General features: G+C 42.8%; 1 protein-coding gene across 1 annotated transcript in view; it reads right to left on the bottom strand.

Annotated features, from left to right (window-relative positions):
- Dgat2l6 (diacylglycerol O-acyltransferase 2-like 6) overlaps positions 1–8871 on the bottom strand; it is a 25311-nt gene extending 16440 nt beyond the window's left edge. Inside the window, exon 1 of the mRNA XM_005401609.2 lies at positions 8784–8871. Coding sequence (XP_005401666.1) covers positions 8784–8871 — 88 coding nt within the window. The remainder of the gene's footprint in view (positions 1–8783) is intronic.
- Positions 8872–22346: the final 13475 nt, after the last annotated feature.

Genomic DNA, 22346 nt, shown 5'->3' with positions numbered 1-22346 from the left:
TCTTCAAAGTGGTTTCTAAAGAAAATAAATAGAGCTATACATGAGTGACCAATTGAATATTCACTGACTATTCTCAGTGGTGGTTGTAGGAAACACATAGTAGTGCTTCATTCTTATAGGTAGAAACATCTCATTTCAAAACATGACCTAAGTCTGAGTACTGGTGAAGTCTGCCAACTCTAGTCACTTGGTTCAATGCTTTAATAAATCCAAGACAAGGCTGGCTTGTCAAAGAGGAATCTCTGTGGCTTTGTGATTACTTATTGGAACTTAATGAACTATGAATGTAAGAACTTGTAGGAGTAAAAGTTCATTTGATAATTCAACAAACATTGATTTATCTTATATGAAATCTCTGTGCTAAAAGCAAGGGGAGAGTGTTGGGGACTGGAAAGAAGAGGATGAAGGGAGTAAATATGGAAACAAAGAGAATAATGCAAACGTGATCCTCAATGCTATACTGAGCTAGGTATTTAGCATTTATTATCAAACAGCACTGTTCAGCACTTACTGTGTATTATCTCATTTAATCCTCTGTCAGCCTTGATGGGTAGGAAATGTTATTACCACCATTTTAAAGACGAAGAAACTGAGGATCAGAGAGGTCATGTGTCTTTACTTCAAACTTGGGAATAAAAGTAGGTGGCATTTGTTGAGATTTTATATGTGCCAAGAGCTATTTTAAGCACATTTTGTATTCATTTGTATTAATACATGCAGAAAACAAAGTCCCTGCCTTCTAGAAGCTCTAGACTTCATGTAAAAGATAATATTTATAGCTGAATTTCAGGAGAAAGATAAGATTTTGACCAATAGATTAGTGGAGGAAAGGCCTTCCATGCACAAGGAAGAGCTTGAACAAAAGCCTGGAGATGGTTAAGTCCAAAACCTTTAAGTAACACCAAAACCTCTAAAATCACAGGGAGCGTGGGGCACCATAAAAGAGGAGATAAAGCAGGAAAGAAAGCTGGGAATTAGACCTGATGCTAAAGGGAAAGAGAAGTCCATATAGGTTATTAAGTGGAGGATATTTGTGCTTCCGGAAGACAGTTTAGGATAACTGTGGAAACAGGAGAAACTACAGGCAGGGAGATCAGCTAAGAGTTTTGGCGATCGCAGTAAGAGACAATGAGAACCTGAAATAGGTGAGTATTTCTTAAGCCTGTTTGAAAGATGCCATGGAGTTTGAATTTTCAGTCCAATGTAGTCGGCCATACGTAGAGATGACAGAGAGGGAATAGTGAAGGATCTTAGCAGGGCATTCAGGGATGGTAGGAACACATGGGAGTCTTTGTCTGCTTAGTTTCCTATGACCTTAGTTATTATTATTCTTCCTGAAGAGGCAATGAAATCAGTCTAGGTGCCTCTCACAGAAATGACTGTCATGCCTCTGAAGATCCAATGGCAAGGTGCTATAGTTTGAATGTGTCCAAGTTTTGTGTGTTGGACACTTAATTTCCACTGCAACAGCTTTGGGAGGTGGGACTTTTCATAGGCAAATGGTTTCATGCTGTTAGCATGGGTGGGTTCCTGATAATGATGAGTTTGGCTCTCTGTTATGTGCACTCTCTTTCTCCCTCTCTCCCACTTTCTGCCATGGAGTGATGCAGCAGAAGGCCCTCTCCAGATGCTGGCACTTTCACATTGGGCTTCCCAGCCTCCAGAGCCATGAGCTAAAGAAACTCCTATTGTTTATAAATTACCTAGTCTGTGGTATCGTGTTACAGCAACAGAAAATAAACTAAGACAGGTGAGGTGTTTGGCTCCAAGAAATGTCTACTTCTATCACAGAAAGAAAGAAAATTATAATCTATGGAGGATTTTCTCATCTCATTGATCTTTAGAACAGTCTTAAGAGGCAAGCATTATGCTTTTTCCATTTAGGGCATGAACAATCTACTTTCTCAAGGTCACATAAGAAATAATAGACATAATTGCACAAGGTCTTGTAGCAAGTAGGTGGCAGAACTAGTTTGTTGGACATCTCAGACTATGTTCTATTTTTTGTAGTATCAGAAAACAGAGACAGAGGGAAGGCTCTCTCTCTCTCCCTCTCTCTCTCTGGCATGCACAAACACACACACACACACACACACACACACACACACACAAGGATATCTTAGGGAAGGAGAAAAGAACAAGAGATTGACTTAAAGGGAAGAAAAGAACAAGAGACTGACTTAAAGGTCTGTACTGAAAAGAAGAAATCTAGCAAGACCATCAGTGTAGTATTCAGCATGGTCTTCTGAGAAGTATAATGATAAGAAATGACCCCTATTTTCATGGAGTTATTGGTTAGGAGGGACAAAAGATATAAAGGTCAATACCAAGACTTTTCTAATAAAGTGGCACAGTCTTGTAAAGGTGGCACTGTCTTAGGCTGTCTAAAAAATGTTGCAGAGGGGTGTTCTCAGTGGTGCTGAGCCGCAGGCACAGGTGTGAACAGGAGGCGAGGGGCAGACGTGTGAGGACCACACTGGCCTGGCACTAACGTCTCCCTAGATCCTCACCCCATTCTCTCACCTGCTGGCTCAGCAGGAAGGCCTGGACCTGCATGACAGCCCTGACTTCCTCTCAGACGAAAACTGTGGACTTAAAGCACTAAATGCAGATCTTCAAGTGATACTGGTCTGCAGGTAGACATTTCTGATGCTCTTGGTGAGAGTGATAAAACAGAATTCACTATTTACACAGAGCTCATTGCCCAATTTTAAACAAAGTGAATTTTCTGTGCTTTGACAATTGGCAGTGCTGGTCTCTGTGGTGTGATGCTGCACTGTGCCCCTGGACGGTGGCTGTCATTGTGCATCTACCCTACTAAGAAGCATTATGTTCAGTCTTTTTAAAAAGTAGCCTCTATAACTGCATTTATTCTATAAATACTATTCCTGATGGCCGTTAATCTTATTTGCCTTTAAATAAATTCTCAAGTTTAACCTTTCTAAAATACATTGTTCAAACAAGGTAAAGATGGTCTTTGATAAAATTTTTTAAAATTTTGTTTTAAAAATGCATTTGTATATTCTTAGTCATTCATGTATCCTTGTAAAACATCTTAACCAGACTTACTTCTAATAAATCGACACCAAAGTTTTGGGCCAGACTTTTCTTTATGATTTCTGAAGAAAAGCAAATGCATTAGTATGTTTGCCTTGAACTTGTAGACTAAACCAATTATTGTAAAATAACCAGTGATAACAGTGATAGTTTTAAACTCGAAGGTCTAAAGTTGATCTCTGGATTATGTATTTGTAGGGCTTACTCTTAACAATAAATTTTGAGCTGACTTAATTCTGTATTCTGATGTAAGCAATGTGTGGAGTTTAACAGGTAGCATCTTTTATCAAATTATGCAATGAGATATTTTGCACCATTTTGGATCCACAGGCAAATTAAAATACATTCTTCATTTGCCAGTTGGCTTAGTGCTGAGTGATTTTTTTTATTAATGTTTCTTGGAGTCTTCTTCTATTTTGTTCTGTTTACTAATGGGGGATAATGGGGCACTAAAATAAATTTTTGTGTATTTTTTATTATTGTTGGGTCATTCCAGGTGAATTCTACATATATTCTTACTGCATATTCTCCCTCTTTGCAACAAAAGATATTGTTAAATTATACTTTCTAATTATGATGTATATTTTAAAAGACTGCTATATATGTGTTTTAGACATGCTTTCAAGCAACTTATAGAGAACAAATGTTCTAATTTTCATGTCCTAAGAAGATATCTTCATGTGTCCCAAAATGATTACTGGTTTTAGCAAGTACATATGTTGCCTGTTTTTCTTTGATATTGAGAACCATTATGTGCACACAATAGTAGGTATTTTACCATATAAAATTTGCTTTTTATGCTCAAAAAAACCTCTGAGGTTATTGTATCCCTCTAAAATTTGGAATAACTATATAAATCTACTTTGATATTATGCATTACAGTACAGGTCTTAGGTTTTCCTATTTCTTGTTTCTTTTTAAATGGCATATGGAACCAAATTGATCAATCGTTTTGGAAAAAACAGTCTGTTCTTCTGTGTTCACCATAGAAGATGGAATTGGGCAGAGGCAGGTGACAATTGTTTCTAAAATACTGGAACAGTGTATAGTCTCTGAAGAGTCCAAGATGGGGGTACCATGGCATATTTCCAGTGGAGGGAATACTCAGAGCAGAGGGGAAGGAGTAGGAAGGTTCATTTCTGGTTTATTCTGTGATTAGATTGCCTGAAATAGAAATATCATTGAGGGGAAGATTAGGATGATAAACCGGGAAAGGGTCAGAGCCAGAGAGAGCAGAATGACCTTGAATGCCCAGGCTAACACATTTGTACATCATCAAGAAAGCAGTGGGAAACCATTGCCTATTTTTGAGCAGGAAAGGGGTGCAATCAAAGGTGTTTTTGGAAGAGTCGTTCCGGAACAGACAGTAGAATGGAGAGTGTGCAGACGAGGGGCTAGAGGACCACAAAAGAGGACAGTGTAAAAGTTCAGGGAGATGGTGACACAAGCAAGAAGAGCTAGATACAAAGCATTCTCCTGAATGGAAACTGCTTCTCAGAAAGGCCGTCAGAGCTGTTGCCTAAGTATAAGGACCATGAATATTTGTATCCCACATCTCCCGCAACTCATGCTCCTGTTCATCTCTTCTCACTCCTTTCCTCCTTCTTGTCCTTCTTTCTGCCTTTTTTCTCCCACTTTCCCCTATTTTGCCCTTTTCCTCTCCATCATATCCAATAATGCTCAGCAATCAGCCACAATTTTGAACATCATTCAGGAAGAGGAAAAGCAGCAGGGGAGGCTCTGAGCAAGAGAGAAAATACACATGAGAGGCGAGAGAGGGAGACAGGAAACAGGAAGGAAGACTAGCTTTTCTGTGCGGGGCATTTCCTGTGGATCAGGCTGAGACGGTGGGGTTACTAAGGTTTAGAGAGATTCAGGTACTTGTCCAAAGTCACATAGCTAATTGTTATCCCATCCTAATGTAACCCCCAACTCCTGTTCTGTTCACCACGCTACACTGTTTTCCTCTCCCGCCTCCCCTGCCCCCTCTCAACCTTTCTTTCTCTAGCACCCTAATAGTTCTCTGTCATGGCTCTTTTTTTCACTTCCCACAATCTTACATTGCAGTGACTTGTGTATTTGTTCAGTACTGACCTGTAAAAGATGTATAATGGTTGAATAAATGATTGATTCATCTCTGTAATTATATAGCAAAGGACCTTTATTAACTAATTATTGTAGTCTCAGCAAAGGTTTCTCAAAGTCTTAGAATTAGTATTTGCAGTCGAACTACTGCAAAAGACATTTTAATGTATTCAACACCTCTGCGGACATCACACCCTGTCAGATGCTGTAGCTATCCTGGTAATTTTCCAAGACCCAAGATTCTTTTAAATCCTAGCAGAATCACTAAGGGAACAAAATCAGGGCGTTTAACATTTAAGTGAGTAGAAAAAGACATATGGGATGATACTCTACAAGACATCAGACAAATGGCCAAGAAACACATGAAAATATGCTCCAGATCAGCAATCATTCGGGAAATGCAAATCAAAACCACAATGAAAGTGGGCCTTGAGGTGCAAGCCTGTGATCCCAGCACTCTGGGAGGAAGATCACAAGTTCCAGCCTGGCCTGGGCAACTTAGAGATTTAGCAAGACCCTGTCTCAAAAACAAAAATAAAAACAAAAAAGGGCTGGGGATGCATCTTAGTGCTAAGGCCCTCAGTTCAATTCTCAGTACCAGAAAACACACACACACACACACACACACACACACACACATACACACAGTGAGCTGTCATTTCTTATCCATTAGTATGATTACAACGATAATAACAGCAAAAACAAACAGAAAATGAGTGTTGGTGAGCATGTGGAAAAATTGGAACCCTTGTGCGCTGTTGTTGGAAATGTAAAATAATGTAGCCAGTGTGGAAAACAGGTTGGCAGCTCCTCAAAAAATTAAAAACCAGAATTACCACATGATTCGCCAATTCCACTTCTGGGTTTATATCTAAAAGAACTAAATCAGGGGCTCAAAGACATTTTTATACACCCATGTTTGCAGCACCACTATTTGCAATAGCGAAGACGTGGAAGCACCCGTCAATGGGTGTGAATGAGAAACAATCTGTATGTAGTGTATCCAAACAAGGTAATATTATTTAGCCTTAGGAAGGAAAAGAATTCTGACCATATGGGTGAACCTAGAGATGGACAGTGATGATGGTTGTGTAACACTGTGAGTTACTCAGTCCCACTAAACTGTGTACTTGTGCTTTGAATTGATGACACAATGGTGCCATCGCGTCCCTAACACTCCTCCAGCTCTCCCAGGGTGACTGGAAGCTGATGAGATCTAGTGGGAAGAAGGCAGTAGTAGGAGCTATTTAGTGGGAGCTAACACTTGCCTTCCAGGCCTTTTACATATCTTCTACCCTTTCCCTGCGGGGAGACAGTGCCCTTAGAAAGACAAAAAGGAAGAGATAAAACACTACTTGTCAAAGAGTTCTTCTCTGGGAGAAAAATAAGACCAATTTTAATGGGAAAATTGCCTCAGGGCAGCCAGAACAATGTGAGCTTTTGTGTTCAAGTGTTACGCCACAGCCTGCTTTGATGGGAGAGGTCCCACGCCTAAAAGGAGTCACAGCTCTTCCTTTCTTTCTTTTCTCTTTCCCTTTTTGCCTTCTCTTTTCTTTTAGGGAAGGCGTGGGAGGGGTTGTCGAACCCAGGGCCTACCTAGTACATATTAGACAAGCACTGCACTGAGCTGCAGCCCTAGCCCACAGCACTTCCTCTCTTGGCCACTTTCCCCTGCCCCCTCTGACCCCTCTTTTCCCACTCTTTGGAGGACCCAGGCTTGAAATGGTGACTGCGGACACAATGCCAAATCTCCTAGGACACTGCTGCGCCCTTTGCTTTTCTAGCTGAGGGCTGAAACTTACTAAATGAGCATTTTAGAGGAAGTTACGGTAGGATGCAAAGGGGAATAAAAAGCAACTGTGAAAGACTATAAATGTTGGGGACTAGAAATTATAAATTGACATAGTATGTCCTAGGCGCTCCTTACCGGGCCTGCCTTGTAAGCTGGTTTTGGAAGGTGGAAATCACCTTCTGAGTTTAGCACCCAAATGTGCGGATGGATCTTGGCTTGCTTCCTTTGTGATGTTAAATCTGTCCTTTCTAGGGCAGCCTCTATGCTGTTCCAGGAAAAGCACCCTACCCTCTCCCCTACGCTGGCTAATACATAGTGGCTGGCTTACAGTGTCTCTGCTCACCCTGAGGCACTGACCCCCCAGCCCCTCTCGTGTATTGCTAAATTTGTCTGTTTCTTATTTCATCCTTTCACCGTACCTTTCATACAGGCAGTTGGGAATCTTGGCCAGGTCCCTGATATGTAAACAAATAAGTTTGCCAAAAATAAAATGACTTCCATGTCCCTCCCGATACAGCTAAAGTCAAGCTGCTGATGAGCTCAGCATGATTTTACTTTAATAAAGCTTAGTAATTCTACATTTTGGGGGGCCATGGATCCATCTGGCAGTTCAATGAAGCTCTCTTCTCCGAATGATATTTTTAAATACACAAAATAAAATGCACAAACCTACAAAGGAAATCCATTCTATTAAAATGCAGTTATCACAGTATTATTCACAATGTGACCCAGTAACGAACGTGGTTCTTGATTTTGCATTAAATAACCACATAGAGGGCTGGGGATTTAGCTCAGCGGCAAAGCGCCTGCCTGGCAAGCGCAAGGTCGTGAGTTCGGTTCCCGGTACCGGAGAAAAAACAAAACAAAACAAAACAAAAAAAATAACCAGATAGAATGATGGTTCCAGTAACTACTGGAATTTTGAAGTAGTTGTGGGCATAAATGAAATTTCAAAATGCTTGTAACAGCTCTAATACAAAGTACAAATCTTTTCCTGCCTGCCGACAGGAACTGCTGACACCTCTGGGCGGTACCGCCTACATTCCTCGTTGAAGGAGACGCTACATTTTAACTAGAGATAGTGAAAGTAAAGAGATACTCTTTCCATCCAGATTCAGTTCCCCAGTCAACCCTGAGTTCTTGGTTAAGAATGTCTGCGCTAAGGTTGGCATAGAGCCTCCCATGGGTTGGAACCAGCTGTCCCCTACCTATTCTGTTTTTCAGAATGACATTAGTTCTCATCCAGTTTTCAAGCTTGCTCCCATGGGTTGGAACCAGCTGTCCCCTACCTATTCTGTTTTTCAGAATGACATTAGTTCTCATCCAGTTTTCAAGCTTGCTCCCATAACTGACCACCAACAAAGACCTGGTTTCTGGCTGGGAATGGTGTGGAGCTGTCAGTCAGCCTATCTGTCCAGCACCAGTGACTGCTCTTCCCCGAGTCCCCCAAACAAACAGCCCTTTCTCCAAATTCTAATGAGTTGCCCAGACAGCCCTCAGATTTTCCAGAATTCTCTCACCATAAGGTGACACTAGAAAAGCACCTTATGCCTACCTAGTAACACCAATTCTGCAAGCCACCACCACCTCTGTCTGTCCTGTCCCCAAATATGACTCTTTTCAGCCAGTTCATTGGGAACAGCTCCTGAGAAGGCCGAAGTAATCTTTAAACCAGAACAACCACAGCCTCACTCTTGGCCTTTGAGACCCTGCCCCTTCCCAATAGGAAGCTATTGTGGGTGCTGGGGGGACCGAGCAGATAATCACACGGGGCCTTTCTCACTTACAGTTACCTGGGCTCTTTCTTGGTCTGTTCCCATGTGCTCTCCAGGCCTTGTGGTTTACTCACCTAAAATTACATAGACTGGAATCCACTGCATAACACAGAGTGTCTGGAGGCCTTGTTGAATATTAAATTGGGAGAAGACTATGGCCATGGTGCTGTTCTGCTGTGGCAAGAAGCCCAACCAGAAGCTCTAAAGCTCTTAAGCTGGGTTGCTTATGGATGTTTTGTATAATCTCTTTCCACTGCGTCTGGTTAGCTGCTGGGATTTTGTCAGGCTTGATCAAACCTTTCCTCCAGTCCTCCCTACTCACTGCTCCGCCCTGACTCCTACACACACATCACGTTGCAGAGAGCCTATCTCATGTCCCCAGAATGTATCTTTCTGTACGTGCACCCAATTGCAATGAGGCAGAAATGACCTTGAGTGGTGCTAGTTGTAGGGGTGTCTCTGATGAATCAGTGTAGGAAAACAGAATCATGTAGGTCTCAACCGGGAACTCTGAGAAGCAGCCTACCACCGGTTCCTACTTCATAAAGGGGACCTGGTGGTCACACTTGTTTCTACCTTAGTGGCTGCTCTGACTCCTGTCTTCCCCTGAGAGCCTACTAGCCTACTGAGGTTGTTTTTCTGCACACATATCTAGACTTCTCAGATGCCTCTTTGTGCCTCCATTCCCAGGGGCTCTGTAAGAGCACCAGATACTCTATGGCAGAATGAGAGAGACCTGGGTTCTGGTCCTAGCTCCACCATTGATCTCTTCCTGTGAAAACTCCCCTTCGAAATTGCTTCACCTCACCCATGCTCAATTTGAGTATTCATTGTTGGATGGCAGTGTAGTGTTATGGTTAGATTCATGGATAGCTGGACCTCAGACATCTGGAGTTCAAATCTCAGCTGTGCCACTTACAAGTTGGTGAACTTCTACGCCTTGGTTTTTCCTTCTGTACAATGGGGATAACAATAATGCATAATTTTCATAAGGTTGTCCTGAGAATTCAACTAGTGAATACATGTAAGATGTTTAGCACAGGTTTGGTATACAGTAGGCTCTCTATAAGTATTTACTAATGTTATTATTCATTTAATTCAGTTCATGGCTATTGAACATCTATTATGTTTCATATGAAGAGGCTAGCTTCTGCACACTGAACCAGCCTTTGCAAAAGTAAAGCTTGTCCCTAGGTGCCAGACCTCTGGGTTTTTTTTGTCACCATCTATTGAGTGACTCCAGTTTGCCAGGCACTGTTGTCATATGCTAAGTATTTGATGAGGAAGAAGACAAACACGGTTCTTGTCTTTGTTGAGCTTACAGTCTTGTGGGGGAGACAGACATTAAAATGAAAATATCACATTATCTATTGTACATTTTGGGTTTTATTTCCTCTTTCATGTTCTTACACCAGGGAGACAATATGGTGTTTACACATGTGGGTCTGATTTATTTCACTTATGAGTATGGTGTTTAGTTGCATTCATTTACCTATAAAAGCCTCGAGTTTATCTTTTTTTATAGCTGAGTAATACTCCATTGTATAAAAAGACCACATCCTTTTTATCCATTCCTCAGTTATGGGTATTTGGGTTGTTTCCTAGATTTAGCTATGACAAATTGCATTGCTATAAACATGGGTGCACATATATCGCTGTGGTGTAAATTCTTACAGTCCTGTCTAGTGAAACTATGTATTGTCTCTAATGTCCTTTTAAATTATTATTTTCCCACCCCCTTTAATAATTTGATCAGTCTTCTATTCTTTCATCTGGTAATCTGAGCAACTTCGTTGAAGATAACAATATGTAATATAACAACCACTGTTAATCCCTATTATTTGGTTTGAAAGCCCGTATCATTTTTAATGTCCTTGCTTTGTTTTGTTTGTATTTGGCTATTGCTCTTTTTTTGTACTATTTTCATTAAAATAATAAAAAAAATTTTTTTTTTTTTTTCTGGTTTTCTTCCAGTACCGGGAATCAAACTCATGACCTCATGCTTGCCAGGAAGGCGTTGTGCCACTGAGCTAAATCCCCAGCCCCTAAAAATTTTCAAAAAAATAAAATGAAAATATCACAATTGTACTTTTGAATTTGCAGTGTGTCCTACAAGAAAAGGCCAATATTTCCAGCATAAGGCCTTGAATACAGAAGGTGCTCAAAAAATTTTTGTTACCAGGTTTGGTGATGCACACGTGTAATCTCAGCACTCAGGAGGTTGAGGGAGGAAGACACCAAATTCAAACCCAATGTGGGCTACATAGCAAGTTCAAGGCCATCCCAGACTACAGGGAGCAAGACCCTGTCTCAAACACAATAAATCTGTTGAATGTAACTGAAAGGGTTGCCAGGATACAAAAAAAAATGGTGTCAAGTGTCCTACAAGTGCAAGGAAACATTGATTCCTGAGGCTTTTCTAGGAAAACAAGCAGAACTCTATCTTCTTCCCACCTCCCACTCTGGTTTGGCATCCCTGATGCAACTGATTAATATGACTCTTCAGAACTGAGTTTAGGGAATGTTTTTAATATGTCAGTGTGCATTTCATTCCCCGACATGCCCTAGATGGCCACTGACAGGCCAGCCCTTTCTCTCTTTCTCTTCTTTCTTTTATTCCCCCTGAGCTAGCTGGGCTTTTCGAAGTGCTTCTTGGAGCTGTCTATTCACATGCAGGGTGGGCAGTGTGGGAACATGTCTGCTCAGAAGCTGTAGGAGAGGATGGTAAGAAGTAAGAGCGGAAAGCCTGGCTCTTCTCAGGGAGAGCAGACGTGGAGGGGCCTGTACCCAGGACAGACAAGACCTGTGATGCCAAGAGCCCTAAGGCCCTTACAGATCAGCTCTCCCTGCTCCTCCATTTTCAGATGGGTAAATGGAGGCTATGTGAAGAGGGCTGAAGGTCACACATGGACCAGAGGCACAGCAGGACCAGACTATTTTCTGCCCTTGTCTCCCTAACATCTGGATGAGGGCCTGGTGTGGTCATCACTTAAGTAAATGCTTGCATCAACAAGGGAGGTCAGGACTCCCGGGCCCTCGTAGTGAGCCAGTGGAGTTTGCGGATAACCCTGATTGACTACCTCCCCCCGCCCAAACATGCCACCAAGCTGGGGTGTTTTTGAGCTAAATGGAGTGTGACATAAACACCAAAGAACATAGCAAAAGAGCAGGAGAGAAGTAGGCCAACAATGAAACCCCAAACTTCCAGCACTCGTGATTTCCCAATTGCAATTTAACCAAGCAACAAAAACCAACAAAAGCTGGCTCCCTCAATTAAGCATAAACAAAGGAATGGTGGCCAAGAAGTACAAAAGGGTTGCCAATTTCATTTGCAAATGATTCAGGGTAACATGATTTCCTGCCTCAAGAAACTCACAGTCCAGTGTGGGAAGCAGCTGGAAAAACACACACTTGCATGGAGTGACGTGGGGCGCACAGAGAGAAGCACCCGCCAGGCCAGGCCTGGGCAGTGAAGGAAGGCTGTGTGGGAAACACATGCTTTGGCGAAGAGAAAATGGTCAGGTGGAAAGGCCTTGGAAAGGTGGCCCCCAAAAGATGACAATGAGTTCCTCACCACAAGAGATGGGGAGCTGAGATAAGCCGAACTCCTAAGAGACTTCAAAAGAATAACAGTAAAACAAAGACAGCAGGAAAGTGGAAGGAAAAGATGAGTAAGGCGATAGGGGAGTTCTCCCTGAGAAGAAGCGCTACGATTCTTCTTTCTGCATTCAGGGGTAAACCTCAGCCTTCAGAATGACTCATTTCCAGAAAGCTTTGAATAGCTTAGGTTCTGCCACAATCCACCCTTATATGGTTAGGTATTGCAATTTCAGGTCAATTAAAAGCAGCAATGGAGAACCTCTTTAATGTCAGGCACCAGGTTAGATACTATAGAAAGTACATATATAACCCCTTCGCTCAGCACACTTCTACTGCGGCCCTAGGTGCTAGGAGTCTGATATTGTACTAGGCTTGCAGTTGTGTATATGTTGAGCTAAAGGAGTAGGAGGAGAAGGAAAGAAATGCATTTATCATCCATACAGGGATGGGGGCCATCAGAAAATTACAGAGACAGGAAGGCTAATAGCTATGTGACCTTGGATGAAACACCTGCCCTCTGTGAGCCTTGGTTTCCTCATCTGGTAGAAAGGACTACTCATACTTATTTGCTATAAGGAGTAGTGGTGATATCTGAAAAGCCCTTGATGCAGTGTCTGTCACCCAAGAGCTGTTCCATGGTACTGGTATTCAGCTGTGGAGAGTGCTATTTGCAATGGGCTCTCACAGGCTGAGAAGTGGGAAACATATTTCCGTGGGGACCCGGCACACACAAAGGCCTGTGGCACAGGGAATAGTGTACTTTGAGAGGAGCCTCAGATTTGCGAGGGGAGCAGAAGAGAAGACTGGAAAGTGGTGAGTGGTGTTGTTTTCTTAGCAAATCTCTGCGTGCATGTAGAAGTCATTGAGCCCAGAATGTAGCAAAAGGAGGCACAGGAGTGCTGGTGGAGAAGGGGCCTGTGGGGGCACAGGGTAGGGCAGACAGAGCACTTCCAAGATCCCCAAGCAGCACTGCATCAGATAACTCTCAGGCCAGGTGAGGCCCTGGAGAATGGTGGCATCCAGCGGCTTGCAAGGCTCAGGTTGGAATGACCAACCATCCTCATTTGCCTGGGACTGACAAGCTGCCTGAGCGAAGGTCTTCCAAAGTTAAAACCAGATGGCTTTGTGCAAACTGGGACAGTTGGTCCTCCTAGTTCATGCCCTTGTCAGTGTCTTCTGGACTCTAGCAGGTTGCTGCCAGCTGGTTTCTCTTCCTTTGATCTCCATAATGCTGTTAGAGGGACTGCCGTCAAAACTGCTGTCATGCTTAGTGTGGTGGTGCACACCTGTGATCCCAGTACTCAGGAGGCTGAGGCAGGATGCTCACTGAGAGTTTGAGGCCAACCTGGGATACCGAGCGAGTTCAAGGACAGGGGCTACATAGTGAGGCCCTATCTCAAAAAACAGAAACAAAAACAAAAACAAATAAAAAAACTCCAAACTGGTCTCACCTTCTCTGTTCCTGTTTTAAGCCCTCTAAAGCTCCCACTGAATTGGGGATCAAATCCAAACTCCAGACCTGGATCTGGAGTCCATTTACACTGATTTCTGTTCTTAAAAGTGTCATTTCACTGGACATGATGGCACACATCTATAATCCCAACACCCTGGGAGGCTGAGGCAGGAGGATTGCACGTTTGAGCCAACCTGCATTACTTAGCAACTTAGGAAGACTCTCTGTCAAATAAAATAAAAAAGGCTGGGGATATAGCTCAGTGCAAAGGCCCTGGGTTCAATCCTCAGTATTGGAAAAGTCTCCTTTCTCCTCAGTGTCACACCACACCCAATATAGTCTCATTATCGAAGCAGGAAGTGCCCTTTTCCTCTTCTGGTCCATTGTCTTATGACAGTCTCTTAACAGCCCTACTGCTTCCTAGTCATCCCTCAAGGTTCATGACAACACCATTTCCAGAGACTCTACTCTCTCTTTAGGTCCCCAAAGTGTATTGCACATACCTTCAGAGGAACACAGATCAAGGGGCTACAATGGGAGTATAGACCCATCTCCAGAACCCACTTCTAGTGCAATGCCTGATAGACAGTAAGCTTTCTGGATATACTTTTTCATTTAAAAAATTTTAATAGTACATCTTTGCAGTATGCAATGATTACATTCATTGTGGAGAGTTGGTACATCTTAATTCTTTTTATTTCCACTTCCTCTTCCCTCCCTCCCCCTTCCCTGTATCTTTTGGTAAAAGATCTATCTCCCTGTTTCCTATTATCTATCGTTCCTTTTTCTCTTTAAGTTATTTATATTTTGGATTTCTCATCGAGAGAAACCATGTGATATTTGATCTTGTGTGCCTAGCTTATTTAACAATATTGTCTCAAGGGACACCGATTTTCTTATAAATGATTCAAATTTGTCCTCCTTTATGGCAGAATAGTACTCCATTGTGTATAAATACCACATTTTGTTTATCCATTCTTCTGCTGATGGACATATAGGGCACTTCCAGATTTAGCTTCTATGAATTGTGCTTCTATACACATGGGAATGCATGCGTCATTGTAATATGATATCTGTAACACTTTTGGGAAGTTACGTAAAAGGGGAATAGCTGGGTCAAATAGAATTTAGTTTTAGTTTTTTGAGAAATCTTTATACTCACTGCCATAGTGGTTATACTAGTTTACATTCCCACCAAGAAAACAAAGTGTTCCTTTTTCCCTGCAGCCTCTCCATTATTATTATTATTATTATTATTTATTTTGCCTTTTTGAGACAGGGTCTTGCTATGCAGTTCAGGCTGGCCTTGAGCTCACTTTGTAGCTCATGCTGCCTCGAACTCATAGTGATCCTCCTGCCTTGGCCTCCAGAGTCCTGGGATTTTACAGGTGTGCATCACCATGCCTGGCCTCACCAGCATTATTTATTATTTGATTTGTTGATGATAGTCATTTTTTCTGGAGTGAGGTAGAATCCAGTGTTGTTCTAGTTTTAATTTCCCTAGTAGCCAGAAATATTGACTCTTTTTTCATGTATTTATTGGCTATTTGTACTTCTGAGAAGTGTCTGTTCATTTCATTTGCTCATTTTCATTAGGTCTTTTATTTTAGCAGGTCTGATTTTTTTTTTTTTTTTTTGGTTTTTCTCTGGTACCGGGAACCGAACTCACGACCTTGCACTTGAGGTCTGATGTTTTTGAGTTATTTTATATTCCAGATATTAGTCCTCTGAGTAGTAGCTGGCAAAATTTTTTTGCCATTCTGTAGGTGGTCTCTTCACTCTATTGTTTCCTTTTCTGTACAGAAATTTTTAAATTTCATATGATCCCATTTATTGATTCTTAATGTTATTTTTTATGCTTTTAGGGTTCTGTTGAGGTTTTGTGCCTGTGTCTCATGAGTTTTACCTATTTTATCTTCTATCAGATTAAGTATTTGTGTTTGAATATCCACATCTTTGATCCTTTTTGATTTTATTTTAATTCATGGTCTGGAATACATATCTAGAGTCAATCTTCTGCATGTATATAGTCAGTTTTCTCAACACCATTTGTTAAAGAGTCTATCTTTCCTCCAGTGTATATTTCTGGCCCCTTTGTCAAAGATCAGATTGCCAAATGTGTCTGAGGTTGTTTCTGCATACGCTATTCTGTTCCACTGAGCTACACATCTGTTTTTTGGGGGAAGGTTGTTCATTTATGTACTTTTTTTTGAGACAGAGTCTCACTATGTAATGTAGCTTGGTCTTGAACTCATGGCAATCCTCCTGACTCAACCTCCCAAGTGCTGGGATTATAGGTGTGTGTCACCATGCCTGGTCATGTCTGTTTTTGTGCCAGTACCATGCTGTTTGTGTCCTGTAGCTTTGTAGTATAATTTGAAATCTGGGGTTGTGATGCCTTCTGCTTTGTTCTTGTTGCCTGGATTGCTTTTGCTATTTTGGGTCTCTTTTGGTTCCATATAAATTTTAAGATTGCCTTTTCTAGATCTGTGAGGAATGCTTATTGGTATTTTGATTGGGATTCCATTAAATGTGTATATGAGTTTTGGTAGTATGACCATTTTGACAATATTGGTTTGATATCTAGGAACAGGGTTATCTTTCCATTTTCTGATATTCTCTTTGATATCCTTTTTCAGAATTCTGCAGTTTTCACCCTAGAGGTCTTTCACTTCGTTAGATAATTACTAAGTATTTAATTTTTCTTGATGCTATTGTGAAGGGTATTGTTTTCCTAATTTCTTTCTTGGTGAGTTCATTATTGGTGCTCAGGAATAGTATTGATTTTTGTGGGCTGATTCTGTATCCTGTTGTATTTTGAATAGCCAGTATGTTCACACATTTCAGAATCCAAAAGAGTATTCAGTGGAAAGTCTCCTTCCCACTGCTGGCCGGTAACATCCCAACATTTCTCCCCCTGCAGGGATATTTTATCCAGCACAAGCAAATAAGGTCATTTACTTTGTTAAATGAACAAAGGAACAAGCAGTATAAAACTTGGAAACAATCCAAATGTTCAAAATCTGGGGCTGGTTAAGTAAGCGATTATATAACATTACAAGCTAATTTGCAGTCATTGAAAGTCATTAAATTTACTGGAAGGCAGGGTGCAGTATTATATGGCCAGCTTTAAAAGTAGAATATAAAGCAGTCCTCCACACTGAATACACTTGCTGAAGAAGTTGTTTCTTCAGCAAAATGATCTATTAGTCTGTGAGAAAAATGACTGCAGCTTTAAGGTGAAGGTTTTCTCAGTTTTCTTTGTGTAAAGTTGTTTCAGTATGAAAAGAAAGAGGCTGGATTATTGTGAATCTGCCTGATGAAGAAATGTGCTTCATGATGGGACTCATTCATTGAGGAATTCATCCAGCAGACATTTCAATGCTTGCTTTGTTGACAGGAAGAAGCCAGAAACAATACTGAGCTCCTCAGGGTGAGCACTAAAGAGGTGATAGGGACACAAGAAGTTCCGATGGTGAGAGAAGGCTGGGAAAAGGGATGAGTTCATCTGAAGACTATTGAATTCCAGTTCCGGTTGTTTACCCAGAGATGCAGAGTAGCAGATGTTAGGATATAGGTTTGAGACTTCAGGGAAAAGGTCAGCGCCAGTGATAGCCATCAGCACACACATGATCAGAAAATATGGAGGTGGGGTAGAACTCACCTGAGAAGATAGACAAGGAAATGGGGAGAGAAATTACATTAAGGTGGCAAAGTCATTCTGCAAATCTCCCAATGCCTCCCAGTCAGGGACAAGGGCACTAGGGAAGCAGAGGCTGTATGTGTTTCTGAGTGTTGAAGGACCTCAGAGGTAAGGTGGGAGCCTCTCCTCTCAGCCCCTCACGTCCTGGTTCAGGACTGGTTTTACTCGTCCTGGAAGGCCAAGTAGGCCCAGGGGGACTTTGACTGGTTTAGGAACCATGCAGGAGACTGAGTGACAGGCTGGGATTCGGGAATTAAAGAGTTGCTTGGATAAAGGTCAGCTAAGGGCTGGATGGGGAGAAGCAGGCAGGTGCGGCTTTGGGAGCAGGAATGTTCCCCTGTAGATTGAAGGGTAAAGGCCCTGGGAAAGGTGGGTTTCAGAGTAGAGGATCTTCCTCTTAGTGATCAGGTCTCAGATGTGTCCTGAAGGGCTACACAGACAAAGCTGGTAGAATTGTTGCTCAAAACTTAGACATAAAGGAGACCTTAGCCGGGTGTGGTGGCACACGCCTATAATCCCAGCATTCGGGAGGGAGAGGCAGGAGAATTGCTGTGAGTTTGAGACCAGCCTGGGCTACAAAGTGAGCTCAAGGTCAGCCCGAACTGCACAGTGAGACCCTGTCTCAAAAAGACCAAAAAAAAAAAAAAAAAAAAAACCAGAGAAAAAGAGAAAGACCTTATCCCCAGAGCACTGTGTCACCAAAGTGTCTTGGTCCTACCTTCATTCGTCCCCCTGCTTTGTGCTGCCTAGAGACACTCTGGTTTTCATAGTCAGGCTGACTGGAGTCCAAGCCCATTCAGAGCTGAGTGACCTTTGGGACATCACTTCTTTGAGCCTCAATTTCCTCATCTACAAATTCAGGCTATAATAGTATCTCCCTTGGGCCATTGTAAGGATTAGGAATAGTGTGTGTGTAACGCTCTGCTTAGGGTATACAGCAGCAGTGCTCAGTGCACAGTAGCTATTAGTACTATTTCTGTTACCATACTGGACTATGCTGGCCTTTGACATTGCTTACTTCTAGTCTTTTTGAGGGATTTGTTTCCAGTTGGGACAAGAGACGGACTGTTCATTATCCCCTCACACGTATTTGCCAAAGGACTACGCCACCACAGTGTCTTGACCCCGCCTTAGTTTCTTCCCTGTGCTTTGTGCTTCCGAGAGACATTTGTTAAAGGTGGCCTGGCAGACAGATAGGTAACCCATCTCTCAGATTCCACTACACTGGTTGTCTTAGCACACAAGGAAAATCATGCCACACCCCTCCTGGCTGTTGGTGGTGTATAGAAGACGGGCTGAGAAAGCATTTGAGGGACAGGGATCACAGCAAAGTTAGCATTCTAGCATCATCTTCTTTCATCTATACGTATTTCAGAAGGTATCTCCAAAAGATCAAAACTTCCCTTTAAAAATATAATCACAGGTTTGGCACAGTGCTACATGCCTATAGTCCCAGCTCTTGGGAGGCTGAGGCAAGAGGATTGCTTAAACCCAGGGGTTTTCTCACCAGCCAGGGCAACAGAGAGAGAGACTCTTCTTTTCAAAATTGAAATGCCATCATACACAAAAACAAAACAAAACAAAATAAAAAATACAATTCCTTAATAACAGACAGGATGTATGTAGGAGTGGGATTAGTGAGGAGTTGACAGTTGTGGAAGGTAATGGGTAAACGGGTTCATTATACTTCTTGTACCATTTTCCAAATATCTGAAATTTTTTTTATATAAAAAGCTCTAAAAGTTGTCAAGCACTGAATTAGAAAAAAAAAATCCCTCCCTCTGTCCCCCTAGTTTACCAACAGCTGACTACTCTTGCTTTTGTTTTTCCTCCAGTGGTTCAGGGGATTGAAGCTAGCCAGGGCCTTCACACTGAGGTACAGCCCTAGCTCTTTTCTTAAAATTTTTTAAAATGAATTTTTTTTTAAAAAAATTGCAAGAGTCTCACTAAATAGCTCAGGCTGGGCTAAAACTTGCAATCCTCCGACCTCAGCCTCCCAGAAGAGGTGGGATTACAAGGGTGTGCCATCATTCCGGCTCTGACTGCCCTTACCTATCTCCTTCCCGTAGTGTTTTATACCTGTTCAAGGGTTCACATATTTGATCTCATTCGCTCCTCACTCTGGCCTGTAAGCAGGCACTTGTTGGCTGCCTCTAGGACAGGGTAAGATACAATGACACAGCCGAGACTGGTGCCCACGTCTCCATGTTTTGGAACATGAGTGGACTGCGCTGGTTAGAGCTGCATCTCGGCTCAGTGGGTTGAAAGGAATGTATGAGGAAACGATATCCAGGTGTTGGAGAGAGCTGTTTTGCAAGGAGACCATGGTAACATGGTATTGCTCTATGGCAGTGTGCCTGCTGGGCTGATGAGCCAACTGGAGGCCCAGAGGAAATGGAAGAGGACTTCCTGAATTTGTGCATTCAGGTGACACAGAGAAGTAGTTTAAGTTTCAAAACTCTCCCCGCTCCTTCAAGTCGATTTAAATGGCAGAAGTGAAGACTTTTGGAGGAAGGGGTTGCCCAGCTTGGGAGTGGCAGATCCTAGAGAACGGAGACAAATTCAAGACTCTAACTCCATTTTTTTTCTATTTACAATCAGCCTGTTCAGCTCGCTAACATGTCTTCCTCAAAAGATGTTGAGAGGAGCAAGAGTGGGAAGGACAAATCAGCATGTAATGGTGTTAAAGCGAACAGTGTCACGCATACACCTTCCTACTGTAATTCCCAGCCCTGAGAGAGCAGACACTTTGGCTAAACCGCTATGTCTGCAGGCTCTTCATCTCTCAGGGCCAGTTTCCTCCTCTGGAAAATGAAGGTATCACATCTTTCCTGACAGGTTGGCGATTGAAACCAGTAGCATCTGTATAAGCACATAAACGCATCAGACATGTAAGTATGCATCATCAGCAGTGTTGAAAGTATTTTGCCAACGATGAAGCAGTATTGGTATCAGTAGAAACTTTGAGGAGTCCTGGCTTCTGAGAAACCAGCAAACCGAGCTCTTTCTAGGGCCCTTGAAAGCACTGGCTCTGACGGGAGTCTAGAAGGTGGTGCTGTTTTGGTCTCTGGGCAGGTTGAATGTTTCTTGGCAAGTCTCTTGGCAGAATGAAGCTGGGAGGATGGAAGAAGGTGGGCCTGCTCAAGGCCTCTACCTGGCTTCGAATCCCCTAGCCCAAAGGGCAGGGCCAGTTGACATAACCTTTTGTTTGGTGAACCAGCTAAGAAGGAATCCACAGAGCTCCACTGGTGTATAACGTGGTGGGTGGAGTTTGGATTTTTAAAGCTGCTTGCACTTGGAAGCAGCTAAAAGCACAAGCAATTGGGAAGCACACGGCAAATGACAGAAGTATCGTGTTTTACTAGTGTGAACTTCAGGAACCCACTCAGCTTCTCTGGCCTTCTTTTCTCTTTTGTAAACTGGGGACAATGCAACCTTTTTGCAGTCACAGTCACTGTGTTAACAGTTGAGATGGTGCCTGGTGCACACTAGAGGCACCTTTCCGTTCTTAGTGGACGACCACTGAACTGATACCAACAGAAAGCCTTTACTCTTTAGTTGCTTAAGAGATGACTGCATTATTCACTGAATTCTCACAGCCCCAGGAGACGGCTCATCTACGTACACTGACCAAGTAGCTCAGGTTTTATTGCCCAGTGTCACACAGCTTGCACTTTTTAAGGCCAGGATTCAAATCCACCTTGTCCAGTTTGCTTCTTGGCTCTCAGAAGAATACAGAGGCTTAACTGAGCTGGAGCTTCCGGAAGGCCCAATCTTAAATGGACCCAGACCAAGAGGAGACTCCAACCTGGCCAGGTTTGGGAAATGAACTCAGGATAGAATTTCAAAGGGCAGGAAATAGGGCATAGCTAGAGGCAGCTTGGCAACAACTGGAGGAGAGTTGAAAACATCGCTTGCTTCCTTATCTGTAAGGAATTTAATCTGTGCTCTACCGATTTGGAGTGCTTATGTGTGGAAGTGAGCTGAGTCTCTTATTAAGTAGTGTACAAATATATTATCAGTAGTCCTGCTGTTGTTGGCCACGAAACCACCTTCTCCTCATCACCTGGCAGCCCCTTCCACCCCCAAGAGGAAAGTCTCCTTTTCAAACCCCTCTCCTCAGCTAGACTGCAGAAGTGAGGGCTGAGTCATCTGCCTCTTAAAAAGAAAGCCTAAGTGTACCAAAGCTGCAGAACAAAAGGCTGTTTCCTGTGCAGATCATTTATTTCAACACGTGGCTCCTTTCATAGGATATCACCCAAGAGCTGAGGACAGTGTCTTCTCTCCACTCTGGAAAATCAACAGCTTTCAGAGTCATCTGTGCCTGCCCGCTCCTCCACACCCACACACGGGCACCTAAGCAGCTGGCAAACCACGGCACATTGATCAGAACACCTGTGTCAGATGCCACATGCCACGGGCAAGGAGGGCCAACAGGGTCTAAGGCGGCCACTTTAAGAGCTAGACTGAAGCCCAAGGCTGTTTCTTCATCCTGATGGCTAGGTCAGTGTTTCCATGAGAGGGAAGGGCCTGGCCACTCTCACACAGGTCTCTCATAGCACCTTCTCTGGAGCAATTGTCTCTTCTGGCCAAGAGAGCTAAGTCAGGATTGGGAAAACAGTCTCTAGTCCTTAATGATCCACTCATCTACAGCTCTAGTTCCTGAAACAGTGGTATGGCTGGGGAAGTCCTGGTTTGTGTGCTTTCACAGAGAGGGGTGTTGCTTGCAGCTCACACCGTAGGCCTAGGTGGAAGGAGAATGTCTGGGCAGCTCTGATGCTGAGCAATTCCCTGCCCAGGACAAAGGCAGGTGATTGGGATCTCAGCCCAGAGACCCATCCCACACCATATCTCCAAGAAAGCAGCTGATAACCACATTTC

The sequence above is a fragment of the Chinchilla lanigera genome, unplaced genomic scaffold, assembly GCF_000276665.1.
Source record: "Chinchilla lanigera isolate Chin_1 unplaced genomic scaffold, ChiLan1.0 scaffold00074, whole genome shotgun sequence".
Taxonomy (NCBI): Eukaryota; Metazoa; Chordata; class Mammalia; order Rodentia; family Chinchillidae; genus Chinchilla; species Chinchilla lanigera.
The sequence above is the reverse complement of the archived record's forward strand: the minus strand, read 5'-3'. Positions and strand labels throughout refer to the sequence as shown.